The following is a 16768-nucleotide window of genomic DNA, read 5'->3' as shown; positions in this document are numbered from 1 at the left end:
AGGAGGGAGGTGGAAGGGGGAAGCAACAGGAAGAAGGAGGAGGGGAAGCTCAGGGCTCAGGTTTGGGGGTCTTGCCGGACCAACTTGATTTTCATGCGAACATGCTCCTGGGTTTGCATGTGGCCTTTGGTGGCCAGGCTGGCAGCTATCCTGCCATAGACGGCCACGTTACGCCATCTAGTGCAGAGATCATGGACGTTATTCCTTGTAGAATGAGGTTTACCAAATTCAAAATAAGTGCTCCACTATTTCGAATTTATTTTGAAATAGCGGTTTGGCTGTGTAGATGCTAGTAACGTTCATTCGAAATAACGGCTGTTATTTCAAATTAACCTTGATGTGTAGACATACCCTAAAAGGGCATCATAAGGAGGAGGGAGAAAACGTGTTCTTCTTGGCCACTGAGGGTAGGACAAGAAGCAATGGGCTTCAACTGCAGTAAGGGCGGTTTACGTTGGACATTAGGAAAAACTTCCTAACTGGCAGGGTGGTTAAACACTGCAATATATTGCCTAGAGAGGTTGTGGAATCTCCATTACTGGAGATACTTAAGAGCAGGTTAGATGGACAGCTGTCAGGGATGGTCTAGACGGTGCTTGTTCCCGCCGTGAGGGCAGAGGCCTGGACTCAATGACCCCCTCAAAGTCCCTTCCGGTTCCAGTGTTCTGGGATTCTACTACGGCATCTGTGTGGGCAACCCGGGCACCCAAAGATTCAAACACGTTGCCTCCCCTTTACCGTACGCTAAGGGGGAGAGACTAGACGAGTGCTCTATGGGACGCTGCCGACGTGAGCCCACAAACACCTGCTGCAGAGTTTTGGACCCAGGGGACGCCGTTAGCAGAGCCCAGAATGGAAAGCGGCCCACGGTGCCTCGCTCTGGGAGTCGATGGGGCTGCGCTACTTCGGACGGCATTCGATTCTTCCCCGCAGTGAGGACACGCACATTCAACTTGGCGCCGTTGGGTGCTAGGAAACCAACCGTATTGGATTCCACCTTCTCTCGTAGTGTAGACGTGCCCCCCCATACAGTCTCACCATAAGCCGTAGCCTCAGCAAATTCTATCCACTTCCTGTCTGAGGCTGCACAATTCTTTATTAAATCAGTATGACATGCACTACGTCTCAAATCCACCTGTTTCTACTACAGTTGTCTCAAACGTTCTGGACAATGTGTCCCTTCCCTCCTCTCCCACCTGCACTCTCTGTATCCGCCCCAGGGCTTGGCGTGTCTCCATGGAATGGAGGTGTTTTATTCCCTTTCACTATCTCAAAGTTTATCAATTCCGTCTGATCTTTTACTGCCATGCTAGGACACATGTACCAAGAGAAGGAACGCGTTCCCCCATTCGAAAATTTCAGATGGACCTTTTCATTCTCCATGGTCCCTGTGTTTTGTTCCAACTTTTAACACCAATCCCTGAAACAACATAGGCCCCGCTCAGCTCCCCCATTAGAGGCTGTTCACTCCCCGGGGCCCTCGGTCTTTTCCACCTTTTAACACCAATCCCTGAAACAACATTGGCCCGAGCACCAGTCTGCAGCTTGTCGGTTGTGACAGTCCCACTAGTGTCTAAGGAATCGTCATTCACCTGCCCCTTCCTCCTCAGGGACAGCTGCCAGAGAGCGTCCGGCTCCCTTCTTGCATTACTGCACAAGCAAAGGGTTTGCTTCCCCTTGCGGAGTCGCTGACCCTGGGTGCGGACGGGGGCGCAACGATTGTCTTTCCCACTGACACTGCAGTGCTCTCCGAACGCTGGGCACCCTCCAGGCCACGTTCCCACCACATCTTGAGCAGTCCCCAACGTTTTCCCGACAAACTCTTGAGCTTTGCTTCTCCGTGCATCTTTCCTCCTTTGTCTGCTGTTCCCCTGACTGGCTGCTTGCCAGGTTTGTGCCACCGCCCAGTGTGGCAGGATCCCCTTTGCTTCCACCGTTTCCACGGGGTTGTGTGATTTCTGCTGCCAGGCCCAGTCTCACGGCGGTAGCCAGACTGAGAGCCATGTCTTCCCATAGCCCCTGGGCGGCTTTGGAGCGCTGGTGCCACGTACAAACCACAACAGCCCAGTGGGAAGTGTCCTCGCGCTTCCCCAGCACAAAGAGAGGGACCATCAGACCAGCAGCTGCCTCCCGCTGCGCAGACTGGAATCCCGCAGACACGCCTGCACCGAAGCAAAGGCACCACGGCAGTGATCTGCCGTCTGGAGCCTCCGCCAGGCTGCAGTCCCTGAATGCCCCACGTGCGTATGGAAAAAGCAGCTGTGCTATATCGGCAGATACAGCCTGGGCATGCGCCATTGGCCTTGACTGTTTCTCTGACACGGGCACACGTAGCACTGCCGGCACTGGGACACTAGCTCCTTCCTCCCCTCCCTGGCCAGGCTGTAAGGGCTGGGGGCAGCGAGGGCTGGAGGCTGGAGCCAGACCCATGCGGATGGGAAATCAGGCGCACGTTGTGAACGGTGAGCGGGGTCAGCCCCGGAGCCATTGGCCAAGGGAGGGGCCGACTCCCCGCCACCGACTGTGGTACCGTGACGACTGGCTGCTCCTCGGCAAGATCTGCTCTGGGGTCATTCTGGGGCGCGCTGGGGCCTGAGAGGCACAGGGGGGCAGACCAGAGGGGCACAGTGGTCCCTTGGTCTTGGAGCCCATCCACCCGCTGCTGTCGGCGCCTGGGGGCGAGCACCGCACGGAGCACAGCGGGGCCCGTGTGACACGAGGCCTCCCGTGGCTACTGCCCCACCACTAAGAATCGAGCAGGTGGCTAGTCAATGCGCCCAACCCTGCTCCCCGGGAGGTCAGCGGGGGGCTTGGGCTGGGCGCAGTGGGTCAGACCGGGCTCCTTCCTGGGCGCCCTCTTTCAGTCTGTCAGCAGACACAGTCCCCTGCACCAACCCTGGGAGCAACGATTCCGCCCGGCTCCGTCCAGTAACGTCCCTGGGGCAGCAGTGGCTGCTGCTCCCGTCCCGGCCACGTCCTGCCAGGCCACGGCGTCAGCTGCCGCTGTGACCGCTGGAGCTGCAAGCGCTCAGTGGGACCGGCTGGAATGTGGGGCGTGGGAAGGAGGCGCTGGGATGGGCCAGGCAGCTCTTCCCTGGCCCCAGGCTCCCTCCTCCCTGCACATAAAAGGCTCCTGGCTAGCAGGGAGAGGAGAAGGTGGGAAGAAGGCGAGTGCAGCGGCCACTGCAGAGACCAGCCCCAGCCATGGGGAGAGCTGCCCGGAAATGGCTCGTCCCGCTGCTCTGTCTAGCAGTAACGGTCTGTCAGGCTCAGGACACCTGCCCAGGTGAGGGACAGACAATCCCTGTTCACAGCTGCATTTCAGCCTCTGCTCCCTGCCCAGCTGGGCCCTGCAGAACTGGGAACTGGGCAGCAGTTCTGTGGTGCTTTGCCTGCTCGCGGTGCCATGTAACAGCTTCTTTGTACAAAACTACTTGGTACAATCTAACCTGTGTGGCAGAAGTGCACAGCACAGACTGGAGGGGTGCAAAAAACAGGCGCGGTTTTTGCAGATTATTTGGTGCAAATCTCTTCTTCTCCGGTAAGAGTCCTCAAAATTGGATTGCACCTCCTGTACCTCATCTTCATTTCCAAAATTCTAGCCTCTCTGTGTTGTAGCTGGGCTGTCTGTCTAAAGCTCCCAGCTCCTTTGTATCTTGGACCTAAATCATTTGAACATAGTGACTGACAGCCCCATGCAGTCTGCTAAGCCAAAGGCTAGAAAATGAAATGTCAGTCCTTAAATCCCTGTTTCATTAAAATAAACATGGCCGCCGCACTGTGCCGACAATCAGACCCCGATCGGTCAGCTGGGAAAGCCTTTGCCGACCGATCCCTTATGCTTCGAGAAACGAGGCTTACAGCATAGGTGGCAAAGGCTTCCTCAGCCGACTAATCCGTGTCTAGACTACCGCGCTTTGCTGGAAGAGCTGATCGTCGGCACAGGGCGGCGGCCATACTTACTTTAATTAAGAGGGGATTATTTAAATCCCCTCTTCTTTGCCGATGCTGGGTAAACTAGTTTACATGGCTCCGTCAACGGACCCATGTGGTCTACACACCCTGTGTAATCCTATGACCTTATGGAGGATTTAGTCGAACGTGTGCAGACCTCATCCAGGCAAACTCTCTTTGAAGGGAAAGGGAGCCCTGCTGAATTAGGGTTGAATTCTGGTGTTGCAATCTCTGCTCCTGCTTTCTCATTTCATTTCCTTCAACTCATGGTCATTTGGAAAATCATTCTCTATGTACAATCTATGGCAGAATGCGCTAGGTTAGGAGGCAGTTTCTATATCACAGAAAATATTAATCCCTCCACATTTTGCTTGCCTCAAGTATTTCCAGTGTCCCTGTATTTCTCCACTGATGTCTCCATAGATAATTTTATATTTCACAAGGTGTATAATATAGGGAGGGCTCTGTTGGATTAAATTATATTCAATTCTTAAAAATGTCTTATCTGAGCTCATAGCGATTTTCAAATTAATTTACCTTTAGACATTTTCTTCCCTGAACAGCAGCTCTTTGTTTTTCTCTGTGGTTCATTCTCCTTTTGTGTCTCTGCAGTTAATTTCTCATGAACTAGTCCAGTGCCGCATCGGCTGGGTTGCAAACACTGCCCAGGCTTGTGGACATCAAAATTAACTCTGTAGTGATTTCTTTCAAACACAAGTTCTGAATAACTGCTTTTGAACTTTGGCTTTTACTGTAACGTAAAACCAAGATTAACAGGAATGAGCCAACGTGCGGTATCAGAGCATTGACACAAATGCGTAACTGGCGGGAATGGTGGGTTTATTGCTCATGGAGGAAAGAAAAGGCAGCAACTATCCAGGCTTTTGTTTGCTGGGTTTCTCCCTCTGGGTTTCTGCAGAACGTTTCTGATCCGGAGAACCGAACAACCACTGATTACGGGTTCGTTTCTTTCCCCAGAGGTGAGCTTAGTGGGCCTCAACGGTACCCAGAAAGCCTCCTTTCTCCAAGGCTGCAGAGGAATTCCAGGCACTGTGGGGCCCAGAGGAGACCCAGGAGCTCCAGGAGTAAGAGGTGTGTTCCCGGCACTGAAGGGAGTAAGTCGTGGATGGTGCTGATGTAAATGGGAATTATTGTTGCGTTGTGTACAGACATGGCAAGGCGCCCACATGCTGTGGTGGGCGATCGACGTTTCAGAATAACCAGGTTCTGAAAGATTCTCCATTCCCTTCGGAGGGTCTGACTGGCAACCAAGCCCCCTGGTTCTTTCCTCATCTCTGTCACTGCTTTGCTGTATGACCTTAGTCAAGTCACTTCCTTTGAGCCTCATTGTTCTCCTCTGTACAATGGGAATAACTATCCTTTGCTTCCCAAAGGTTTTGAGAGGCTCGTTTCAATGCTCTGAGAACTTTGCATGAAGGACTAGAGAAGAGTACAACGTGATTAGTATCACGAGCCATGGCACGTTGAATGGGTGCATGTAAGCATGATTGTTTATCAGCTTTGATTCCCACACTACAGCATGATGTGCTTGTCCCACTGACTTCAATGGCCTTCCATGCAAACATCCCTGCTAGGGGATCCTGACGTGAGAGCAGTTGCCAGGGGGCCGGATGCAGATACGTTGTTTGAATTTCGACATGGATGGGTCATTGCAATTTGAGCCCAGGGGGCAGGGGGATTCACACACTCAGTAATCAGGATTCAGTCAGTTTTCTGTGTTTGCAGGAGAACAGGGAAGCCAGGGGATCCCTGGAAAAGTGGGACGAACCGGCTCAAAAGGTAAAGTAAAAAGGGCAAAAGAGCTTTGTTTTCCTATTATGTGACCTAAAAAGAGGAAATTTGTTTTGAATAAAATATTTAATTAGCGCTCTTTATCAAACACCAGTGCGTATAATATCTGGGCTCCAAAGCCACCCTGGCTTCCCTTCCCTCTGTTTGACATCAAAGGGTTTATTATTCCACCACAACTTCTGTTCTGCTCCACAGCCGAGATCGGGGAATCTCTGACCAGCCTTTCCTGTTTTATCTTTTGTTCAACCAGGAGAAAGAGGTGCTGCTGGCCCCCCTGGACTGACAGGTGAGAGTCCTGCGATGGTTCTTCCCACTGCGGAGCCAGGCACCCTGTGGTGGTGTTCACGGTGACAGAGGACTTGAGACCTACAGTCTCCCTGCGCTGTTTCGTTGGACTCTTTTCCCTTCCAGCTTCTTGAAAGCAAAAGCTGAAATGGAATCGGTGCCAGTTGAACAAGATGTGTCCTCGTGTCTTTCCCTAATTGTCAAATAAAAAAAAGCGGTCTTCCAGAATGAAGAGTTGGAACATTTCAAAACGGTGAATGAAATATTAGCTGGAAAATTGTCACCGAGCTCCAATTACAATGTCCAATATGTCACAACGTCCTTCGCAGGCACAGGAAATAGGTCCCACTGCAGAGTAGTAGACAAAGCCTAAGCCTGTTTCAGTTCAGCCAGTGCAGAAGACGAGATGAACGCAGTACTGCCAACCCCAGATGATTGAATATCTTGTTCAAAAGCTTCAGAGGGGGAGCCGAGGGAGCCCGTAACAGGAAAAACTTCAATAGTCTGGCAGCACCTTAAAGATTAACAAAACCTGTAGATGGGATCACGAGCTTTCGTGGGCACAGTCCACTTCTTCAGATGACCAGAGTGTTGGAAGTCCAGATCCAAGAATAAATAAGGGAAGGTGGGAAGGAGGGAGAAGGAAAAAAAATGGAGGGGAGGAAGAAAATAGAGACAGCGAGTAGATAAGCTACAGAGGGATAGCTGAGTTATTCTGTCACAGGAAAGACTTAAAAAACAGCCCCCAAAAAGGGGCTACTAGACTATTCGTTCTTTAAATCATGATGTTATGGACAAATAATAGTCTTGGTGTTCTTTTCATTTGCTTTCTCCGTTTTCAGTGTCCATCTTCGATAATATTTGATAATAAAGGGTTTATTATTCCAACACAACTTCTGTTCTGCTCCACAACCAAAATCGGGGAATCTCTGACCAGCCTTTCCTATTTTATCTTTTGTTCGTCCAGGAGAAAGAGGTGCTGCTGGCCCCCCTGGACTGAAAGGTGAGAGTCCTGCCATGGTTCTTCTCCTCTGTGTCTCCCTTGAACAGCCCAATGACAATGAAAATGATGTTCTGAAATGGACAGTTGGAAACATTTTTCTGCTTTGCTGAAAGTTTCTGACAAAACATATTTTGTTGAGTAAAATATTAGCTGGAAAATTTTCCCCGGTTCTAATTATAATCTCTGATGCTCTATGTCATAAGGTCCCATGCAGTCATGGGAAATAGGCCCAAAATGCAGTGTAGACATAGCCAAAGCCTATTTCAGTTCCGCCAGTGCAGAAGGAAAGATACATGCATGTTGCCAAGCCCTAATAACTGACTATCTTGAGTCAGATTCACAAAAAATCAGGGGACTGCTCTTAGAATCATGATATTATGGACAGATAATAGACTTGGTTTTCTTTTGATTTGCTTTCTGTTTACAGTGTTTAGGTTCTACCAGGGTCACATTTTTAAGCATCCTCCACAGCCTCAAGGGCTAGAAAACAGCTTTTCCTTTAAGAACGAAGGCTGTAATGATCTCAGACCCATATGGTCCCAGCATGTCGGGCTTTCAGGAAAACAATAATTATCATGAAACTCGTGACAAAACCGTATGAGTCGGCAACACTGTAAATGCGTCACCTGAGCCCCACTAAACACCAACATTAACAGATTGCTCAGAGTGTAAGGGGTGCATGGCTTTCTCCTAGCCCCGTGCACAATTACACCCACGTGATTGCTGTGGTGAGAGGTTGAATTATGCAGGTGGCATCTAGGCAAAACACGGATTTTACACTGAGTTCTATTTTTAGGAAGTAAAGGAGTCTCAGGAGATCCTGGACCCGATGGAATACCCGGTGAGACCCTCTGCACTCTCCCTTGTACTGTGCGCATCATTGCAGTTTCATTTCTTCAGCACTAACGTCTAGTGGCTTGAGGAGCTCTCGTCTTGGCTAGTTATCACGTCACAGTATCAAGCTCACTGATTGTTCTGTGAGATTTGGGCTTTACAAAGGGAGAAATAGCCCTGCCTGCAGAAACAGGTGCCATCCATGTTTTGTAACATCCAAACCAACGCTAGGCAGAGCACCCTCGGTGTTAAAGAGAACAGCTGAAATGTAGGTAAAATCTTTAGATCTGGATGTGTATCCTGGAGAAGGTTACTGTCTCCTACCTCCCTTGTATTTCCAATGTACTGAGACTATGAATCACAAGAAATGGATTGTATTTAGATGTCCGGTTAAAGGAACTACCTTTTATTTATCAGGACTTTAATGGATATTCTCCCATTGACACTTGGATTTTTTTAAATATATTGAATCAAATTCACAGCTAGCGTAATCATATGCAACTCCCCTGACTTTTTCTTTGCATTCATTGCTCCTGTGAACTGAACAGTAATTAATTTAGTTTATTAAGGACCAATCTTTAGCTATGCAAAAGGAGCCTTATGAAAAGATTACAAAATAGTGTTGGCTATATAATGCGAGCCGTATTGATGGCTCAGGTTAGAAGACTCAGAGCCCAGATGTGTGTGATTCCATTTCCACTTGTTTTTTATTTATAAGCCTTTTCAGCATAACTACTACTTCGCTATCCCTGCAGTCACTGTAGCCAACTGCATAGTTTAGAAGACAAAAGATAATTTTCTGGATACATTTAACTTTCCATTGTGTTTCTTTTCATGTCCAGCGGAGGCAGACATCTATAAAATGCAGTGTCAGAAAGGTGAGAATTTCTTATGACCCTAAATGTTGTCTCATTCCATCCAGAGAAGTGAACATGAAAACGCATTGGCACCAAACAAATTGAAAAAAACCCACATCTCTGCTTGACCCATTTTCTTATTCTCAGGCGATCAGCAAAAGGATTTCGGTCTATAAAAATGAGTGCGGTTATAGTTAAGAAGTGGCTTGTGAATTTATGTGGAGACATGTCTCAAATGATCCGTGCACTGGCTAACTGTTTCTTGAGTATTCCTGGGAGGATCTGACATTCTTTGGAGGAAAACGGTCACCCGAGTGACATGATAACTTGAAGCCCTTCTGGCTCAAACATGGATTTCAAATGGCTGTACGGGCATTTGCAGTTTAACTCCTTGTGCACATTTCAATTCCCATGAGTTTTCAAGGTGTTCTCACAAGGAACATGTCGGGTTGGGCACATGTTGTGTCTGCAGGGAGCAGGAAAAGTCTAGCTATGTACATATGCTGCTGCTCTGCTGGTTCTCCAACGCTGGAATACAGAGAGACCACAATCTACTTCACAGGACACACACTACGCAGTTCCCATACACTGCTCCGCCCCTGGGCACATGGCGCATGCACAGCCCTGCCCCCCGGTGCACCTTACATCTGCAGTTGGGTGCACGGTGCTTGATTGCAGCTCTAAGGGGCGCCATGCAGACACACAGCATCCCTTGCAGCTGCTATCAGGTGCCTCCCATAGGTTGGTGCCCTGGGCAGCTCCCCGGTTATCCCCCCCTTAATCCAGCCCTGGGAGGAGAGGAAAAGCTACTTTTCCGATTAGACTAGAGGGCTGTGCCTGCAGTTTGCTTCGCTCGCCAACCTCTCTCCCTGGAGGCTTTGGCAGCCAAAGAACCTGATGAGGTCATTCTGTTCCACGCAGGAAAACTTTTTTATATTTAGAGAGATGATTCTGCAATTGATTTGGCCCTCAGTGCGCCGAAAGCAGCCGTTGAATCCTGCTCCGAGCAGAGTCAAACAACCAATTACAAATTGCAATTCCTTTTCACCCAGGAGCAAAGAGCTGCCAGGAGCTGTTAGCCAGAGGGAACCACATGAGTGGCTGGTACACCATCTACACCCATGACTGTCACGCCATGACTGTGCTGTGTGACATGGACACGGATGGTGGAGGATGGATTGTAAGAACACCGCATAATGAAGCTCACTGGATATTTTTTCTTGAACAACCACCAATTTCCAGGCCCGGGATGGGAGGTGCCCTTAGCCAGGGGGCTGTAGCTCGGAGAAAAGCACGAGGGCACAGACTCTGATGCTGTGAGCTCACCCCGCTTAGCTGAGCAAAACCACGGACACTCTGCGGGCCCTGCTAACCCCCCAACCCTCCCCAAAGTCTCCAGACACCTGGGCAGTGGGCACAAGGGGTTTCATGGAGGGAGCCTGGAGCCTTAGAACCAAAAGACCCCGTCTGAGGGGACATTTGTCACTGGTACGACACAGGTCCCCGGATTCCCCCTTCTGGCTGTTCTCTGCCCGGCTCCCGGAGCCTCCTCAATAGGGGCTGGAACCAGGATTCCTGCTTCCTTCCACGCTAGTCACAGGCCAGCGGCATCGGCTGCTGCATCGCTCTGGCAGCTTGTGCCTGAGTGAAGAGAGCGTTCTAGGGAGCCGAGGTGACAAAGGGTTTGACCCCTGTATATACGTCCCACTGACACTCTGCTGTGCCTGTGACTGTCCCAGGAGAGCCTCAGGAATCCGATGAAGATCAGGGCCCCATGGTGGCGGGGGCTGGACAAGACAGACCGAGAGACAGTCCCTGTCCTCAAGAGCTCACAATCTCTGCAGACAGGGCAGGCAGAGGGGCGACAGAGGGCCGAGGCCGTGGGACTTACCCAAATGGCAGAACTGGGTGTAGAACCGAGTCCTGATTGCCAGGCCAGGGCTGTACACTTTGGAGCACGTGACCCTTTGTTGCTGCCAAGCTACACTGTGATCCTCCGGACAAGCCCTCTGCGCTAGTCCCCTCAGGCTGAACTGGAGCTGACACTGTCCGTCTCCCCAACGCTTTGCTGCCTCGGGGTTTCCAGTCTCACGCTCTGTGTGGGAGGGTGACAAAGTGGGGTTTCCAGCTAAGAGTCTCCCGTTGCCCTGCAGGTGTTCCAGAGACGGGTGGACGGCTCCGTGGATTTTTACCGGGACTGGAAGTCGTACAAGATGGGATTCGGCAGCCAGCTGTCAGAATTCTGGCTGGGGAACGACAACATCCACCTGCTGACGTCCCAAGGTAAAGACATCAGTGATGCTTCCTTTCCCTAACAGCCCCCCACGCAGTTACAAGAATCAGTGGGTGAAATTTTGTGATGCATGTGAGGCAGGCGATCAAACGAGATGGCCATAATGGTGCCTACAAAGTGGGGCCTGGATTGAGCTTCAAGCCTTGAGTGGCTATAAAAACCATCCATAACAGTAATAAATAAGTTTGCTGTAAACTGTTCTCTCAAGGACGCCAGGAGCTGCGTGTTGATCTCAGAGATTTTGACGACAACAATCGATATGCCAAGTTTGCGTCATTCATAATTGCAGGCGAGTCTGGCAACTATATGCTGACCGTTGGATCCTTTCTAGGAGGCACAGCAGGTAGGTTCCAGGAGGGTCCTTTATGGCGGGTGGCAGATGGAAACGTGGAAAGCCAAAGGGACGCAGGATACTCGGTGGCAGAAGCAAATGGCAATGTGCCGGGTGGAAGTGATGTCTCTCAGGAAACACCAGTTATTCTGCTGCTGAGCTAGCGTAGGAGACACACCGGATCTAGGGACAACAACATGTATCGCGTAATATCAGCCCCCGGCCTAGTGAAAGCAGCTGTGCAGAGGTGGGCACAGCTACTGCTGGTTACTTTCCTAAACTGGATCTTAATGCCCCCGAGAAACGGTTGGATTAAACAGAGTAGTGGCACCAGAGGTGGTACACGTCACTGAGTGGGTGGAAAGGTCCCATTTCGTGCCCACTGCAGCCGGACTCCCAAATACCGAACCAGAGAGTGTCTGTAGCATACAGAGTCTGCTGCGCATCACTGCGGGATTGCTGAGTTACTCCTAGAAAGGGGCAGCAAAGGCCATAGGAAGAGGGGCGTTAAACGCATTAGCAGCAAGAGAAAGATGAAGGCAAGGCAGAGCCTCACACGCGTAGCACTCCTGGGGGCGGAGCCACGCTCCCGAGGCCCAGGGTGCACGAATGGCTCGGGCCGGCTCTGCTCAACACACTGTTAACAAGGGGGAAGGAGAGCAAGCGCAAATGTATGGGAGGGGGGAGGAGGAGGAGGAGTTATAATATTCAGATAAATTAGATCTAATTAAGTCAGCAGGAGCCAGAGAAACAAATGTTAAGGCACAAAGGAAACATGTCTGCACTAGGAAACTATTTCAAACTTAGTAAATTTGACTTCGTAACTCCTGGTGTAATAAATTCAAACTACAGTGTTCACAATATGCAGAAGCCTTGAAATCAGTCCAAACTCCGTTAATGTGGATGCGCTACCTCAGACTTAGAACCTCGGGAAGCACTGGGGAGTAATTTGTTCAAATTAATGCTCAGAATTAGCATTACTCCTGATGAAAAGCAGGAGTACAGATTTCGAATTCCGTGGCCCGTTATTTTGAAATAACAAGCTTGGTAGTGTAGGCCAGGGCGTAAACAGCGAGCTGAACCAATCTTAGAATCCTCAGTCATTGCGGAGAAAACTCCTGGAGGATGAGCGAGGTATCAGAAAACCGGAGAAGGGTGAACATGGCACCTATCTCCGAAAAGGGGAACAAACGGGATCCCGGACCTGTGGACCAGACAGCCTAATTTCGATATCTGGAAAGAGACTTGAATTAGGAAACAATCAATTGTTAAGCACCCAGATTAATTAACAATAACCACCATGCATGTCTCATGGAAAAGGGCAAATGTAGTGCCCATCAATGAAATGGGAAGTAAGGAGAACCCAGAGAATTTCAGACCAGTCAGCTTCACTTCTGTGCCAGGAAAGATAATGGAGCAAATAATTAATCAATCATTTTGCAAAGATCTAGAAGATAACAAGGTGATAAGTAACAGCATGGATTTGTCAGGGACGAATCATGTCAAATCAATCTGATCGCTTTCCTTGGCAAGATGACAAACCGTGGGAAAGGGGAGAAGGAGCTGACGTGGTATATCTAGATGTCCGTAAAGCGATTGTTACAGTCTCACATGACCTCTCGACTATCAAACTAGGAAAATGCAATCTAGCTACAGCTCCTATAAGGTGGGTGCATCGCTGGCTGGGCAGCCAGTCTCAGAAAGCATTATCGATGGTTCCCGTCATGCTGCAAGGACACAGTGATATGCGATGGGACTGGTTCTGGTCAATATCTTCATCCAGGGTTTAGGCCCTGGCACAGAGAGTACACCTACGAGGGTTACAGACTATCCCAAGCTGGGAGAGGCTGCACATGCTTTGGAGAATAGGATTGTATTTCAAAATGATCCGGACAACCCGAAGAAATAGTCTGAGGTCAATAGAATCAACTTCAGTGAGGACAAATCCACTGCAGTCCACTGAGGGAGGAACAGTCCGTTGCACACACATAAGTGGGAAGTGTCCCTCCAGGAACGAGTGCTGAGGAAAAGGGGAAGCAGTAGATGTGATATCCTTTGATTCGATAAAATCCCACATGCCGTTTGGAATAAGCCCGGGGGGGAGGGCGGTTGCTCCTGATGATCATTCTGCAAGGGACATCCCTGCCTAAAGGTCACAAGGAAGAGAGAGAACATGCCTGTATCCTGGTGGGAAGCTGCTTGCTGCCTATGGGCTCTTCTCCCTTCGGGCTGCAGGAGCCAGCTCATCATGGGACCACACGTCACAACCGCTTCCCAAGATTTCCTGTTGGGCAGGGTCAATTCCAGATTCCTTCCCAGCTCGCTTGCCCGCGTCTCTGCAGTGACGCGTGGGATGCCCTGTTGTTTTGGCTCCCTGTGATAGCTGCCCATGTCTTCGTTTGGGCCGCTGTCACTGGGCGCTCGGGTCATTTCCCCTTCATTAGGGCTGAGGAAAGTGCCCTCTGAAGAGCTTCTGTGTGGGTGACTTTACCCTGACATTGGTGGAGTCAGTGTACGTGGGATATGTTTAACCCTTTCTCCTGAGGAGCACAAATTCTCCATGGCTCCCCCCAGCCCTTGCGAGTACTAGGAACGCAGTCTTGGCACACCAGCATTTTGGCCTTGATGGCAGCTCCATACTCTGATAGTCTGTCTGCTAATTGAAGAGTTTTCTGCCCGGTCTTGTGTGGAGATGCTCTCAGAACTAGGCCTGGTGAAAAATATTCCCCACTGGAAGTAGAACTGCCGTCTCACTCCTGACCCCGGGGAGATTGCTGCTGTCTGCTGCCATGAGAAATTTAGCAACTCCCTGCAGGATTGCCAGACTGTCTGTGGCAACTCAACTGTAAACGTGAAAAAAAAGAGATTCTCTCGCCTGGCTTGTCATTGAACAAACACATAATAGAGAAATCCAATTGTTTCCGCAGGGGATTCCTTCACCGAACACAGTGGCATGATGTTTACAACCCAGGACCGTGACAATGACAAGGCTTCGGGAAACTGCGCTGTAACCTTTAAGGGGGCCTGGTGGTACACGGGTTGTCACGAATCCAACCTGAATGGGTTATACCTGAAAGGGGACCATGAAAGTTATGCTGATGGGATGAACTGGTATTCAGGGAAAGGGTTCCATTACTCCTACAAGATGTCTGAGATGAAAATTAGGCCTGTGTAACCGATCAGGGAGTTAGTTACCATGATTATACTTAGCTCTTCTATAGCAATAATAGGCTTGTGATAATAACCATTTATCTGGAGATGACACTACAGACCTTCTCGTTAGGCGCCAGCCCGTGGGCACATGTGGCTCGTCTTTGCTTTTGGGGTTGTTGGTTTCCAATTTTAGGAGATTTTTTAACAATTCCTCTCCTTGCTAGAAAGTATCAGAAGATGCTATTTTCTTTTCTCATTTCCCAAAAATGTAGCTTTCTATAAAGAAAGAAATATGGTCATTATCACGTCAATATTTTCAGCGATTGCTCAATAAAATATTTTATGATTTATTCCCTGCCAAGCAATACATGGCGATGTCAGTGATAATTCACGGAAATGTCCCGGTGCTTTTAAAACTCTGTTTGCCCACAGAAAATCTCTCAGTTTGCAAACTGCCGGCCAGGGCTGTCTCGGCCCTGTCTCCTTTCCCGGCCGGCTCTCTGCTGTCTGGTGATTCCATTCCTGGCAGCTCCTAGCACTGCCACGCCCTTCTTCCGGGGCTGCGCCACTCGGTACCCGCAGATGCTGCATCCGCCCCGGGAACCTTCCCCTGGGTGGATAAAGCAAAGGCGGCTGGAGGGTTCCCCGTTTCACATTGGTTTGTGCCCACAAGACTGGTCTGGTCAGCAGCAGTGTCCTGGCTGGGGAAGGGGCCAGTCTGACCATGTGGTGCCAAGGAGCGCGCAGAGCAATCTCAGGCCAGGCCGAGACTAGAAAGTCCCAGGGCTGAGCCCGAGCCTGCAGGGCCTTGTGGGGCAGGACTGGCCGCCCCTCCCTCGCCCGGGGGTCTGGTGCCCGGGGAAGGTCGAACGGTCACAAGGCCCACGCCCAAATCCCTCCCACTCCACGTGCCCGTAGCCGGGGGACAAGCCCAGGGGCCCGGATCAGCTTTCAATTCGTCCTTGCTGCTGCGCCGCCTGCTCGGCTCCCGTCTCTCCCCACGGCCCCGGCCGAGCCCAGGCCCTGCCCTCTGCTCCCGCCGGCCCAGGCCCCGCACCAGCCACAGTCTGCACCCGCTGTGGCAGCAGAGCCGGCGTCCGCGCCGCGGGCAGGCACCGGGGGGGGCCCTCTGGCCGAATGGAGGCCCTGCCATTGGTGGCCCCTCACCGGAGCCCCCTCTTGGGAGCCCCCCTCTCTGGGCCAGTTCAAATGTGGGCAGTGGGGCTCGGAGCTCGGCTCTCCCTGGGGAGACAGCAGGACCCGAGCCAGGGCCTGAGCCTGCCCCAGCTACAGCCCTGCCACGGCCATCTCCCCCTCCGGCTCGGCACCTAGGCACCTTCGCTACGGCCCCTCGGTCCCTGGCAAGGGGCCGTCTCAGGGCGGAAGCGCTTGCCTGGGCTGTGATTGGTCTCACGCCGGGCTGGGAAATGGCGGCCCGTGGGCCGAATACAACTTGGCAACCACCCGATGGGCCGAGGCCCTGTGGGAGCTCGCTGCCTGGCCCGCCCTATCCCTGCATACCCCCACAAGCTGGGGAGAGCAGAGGTTTTGTGCGCTGCCCTGCCCCCAACGCAATCTCACAGCTCCCACACCGACCCGTGCGAGCTGCCAGTTAGCATGACGGGCAGCATGAGACACCCCCCACATCCCTCCGGCTCACAGCACTCAGAGACCCACATGGCCCCACAGCCCACCACCCTGAGTGGCATGCTGGAGGGACCCACTGGGCTACACGCTGAGAGCCCCCTAGCTAGGCACCTCCAAGCCAGAGCCTGCCTCTTGCACCCCACGCCGTCCCTCCTCCAACCCTCTGCCCCCCCACCCTTCTGCCCCGGTAACCTAGCCCTCTGCTCCCCCATCCCACCCAGACCCTGACCCCACGTTACAGCCCCATCCTGCACCCACATTCCCTCCAAGACCCCAGCCATGTGCCCCCGTCACCTCCCCCAAGCTCCCTTCTGCACCCAAACCCCATCTCCAACCCCGCTCCTCTTCCATTAATAGCATGGAAGGGAGGGGACCTCCAGCACCTCCCAAATTCATGGCGTGGCCTCCAGCAATAACGACTGTCCGGCCCTGGTGTAACACCAGCTTTTTGCAGAAGAGTCTCTTGCTCCAGAAGGAGCTGTCTACACGGCCCCCTTCTTGCACAACAAAACCCTCTTGCGCAATGCCGCTATGCCAATTATTTGCAGGAGTAACGGCATTGCACAAGAGGGGTGGTTCTTGCGCTAGAAGGGGCAGTG

At 51.4% G+C, this 16768-nt stretch overlaps 1 protein-coding gene across 3 annotated transcripts; it reads left to right on the top strand.

Annotated features, from left to right (window-relative positions):
• Nucleotides 1–3079: 3079 nt before the first annotated feature.
• LOC149521730 (ficolin-2-like) lies at nt 3080–14877 on the top strand. 3 transcript variants are annotated; one of them, XM_089772932.1, is made up of 10 exons: nt 3080–3286; nt 4933–5046; nt 5701–5754; nt 7019–7054; nt 7869–7907; nt 8731–8766; nt 9798–9925; nt 10899–11028; nt 11247–11381; nt 14297–14877. In XM_089772932.1, exons 1-10 carry the CDS (start codon nt 3205–3207, stop codon nt 14542–14544), a joined length of 1002 nt encoding a protein of 333 aa, XP_089629058.1. In that variant the 5' UTR covers nt 3080–3204; the 3' UTR covers nt 14545–14877. The 3 variants fall into 3 exon arrangements, with proteins under 3 accessions (XP_089629058.1, XP_089629056.1, XP_089629057.1); XM_089772930.1 differs by having other exon boundaries at nt 7860–7907; XM_089772931.1 differs by lacking the exon at nt 7869–7907 and adding an exon at nt 6017–6052 and having other exon boundaries at nt 7019–7060.
• Nucleotides 14878–16768: the final 1891 nt, after the last annotated feature.

The sequence above is a fragment of the Pelodiscus sinensis genome, chromosome 23, assembly GCF_052426305.1.
Source record: "Pelodiscus sinensis isolate ZL-2025 chromosome 23, ASM5242630v1, whole genome shotgun sequence".
Classification (NCBI taxonomy): domain Eukaryota; kingdom Metazoa; phylum Chordata; order Testudines; family Trionychidae; genus Pelodiscus; species Pelodiscus sinensis.
This window is presented reverse-complemented; position numbering and strand designations above follow the sequence as displayed.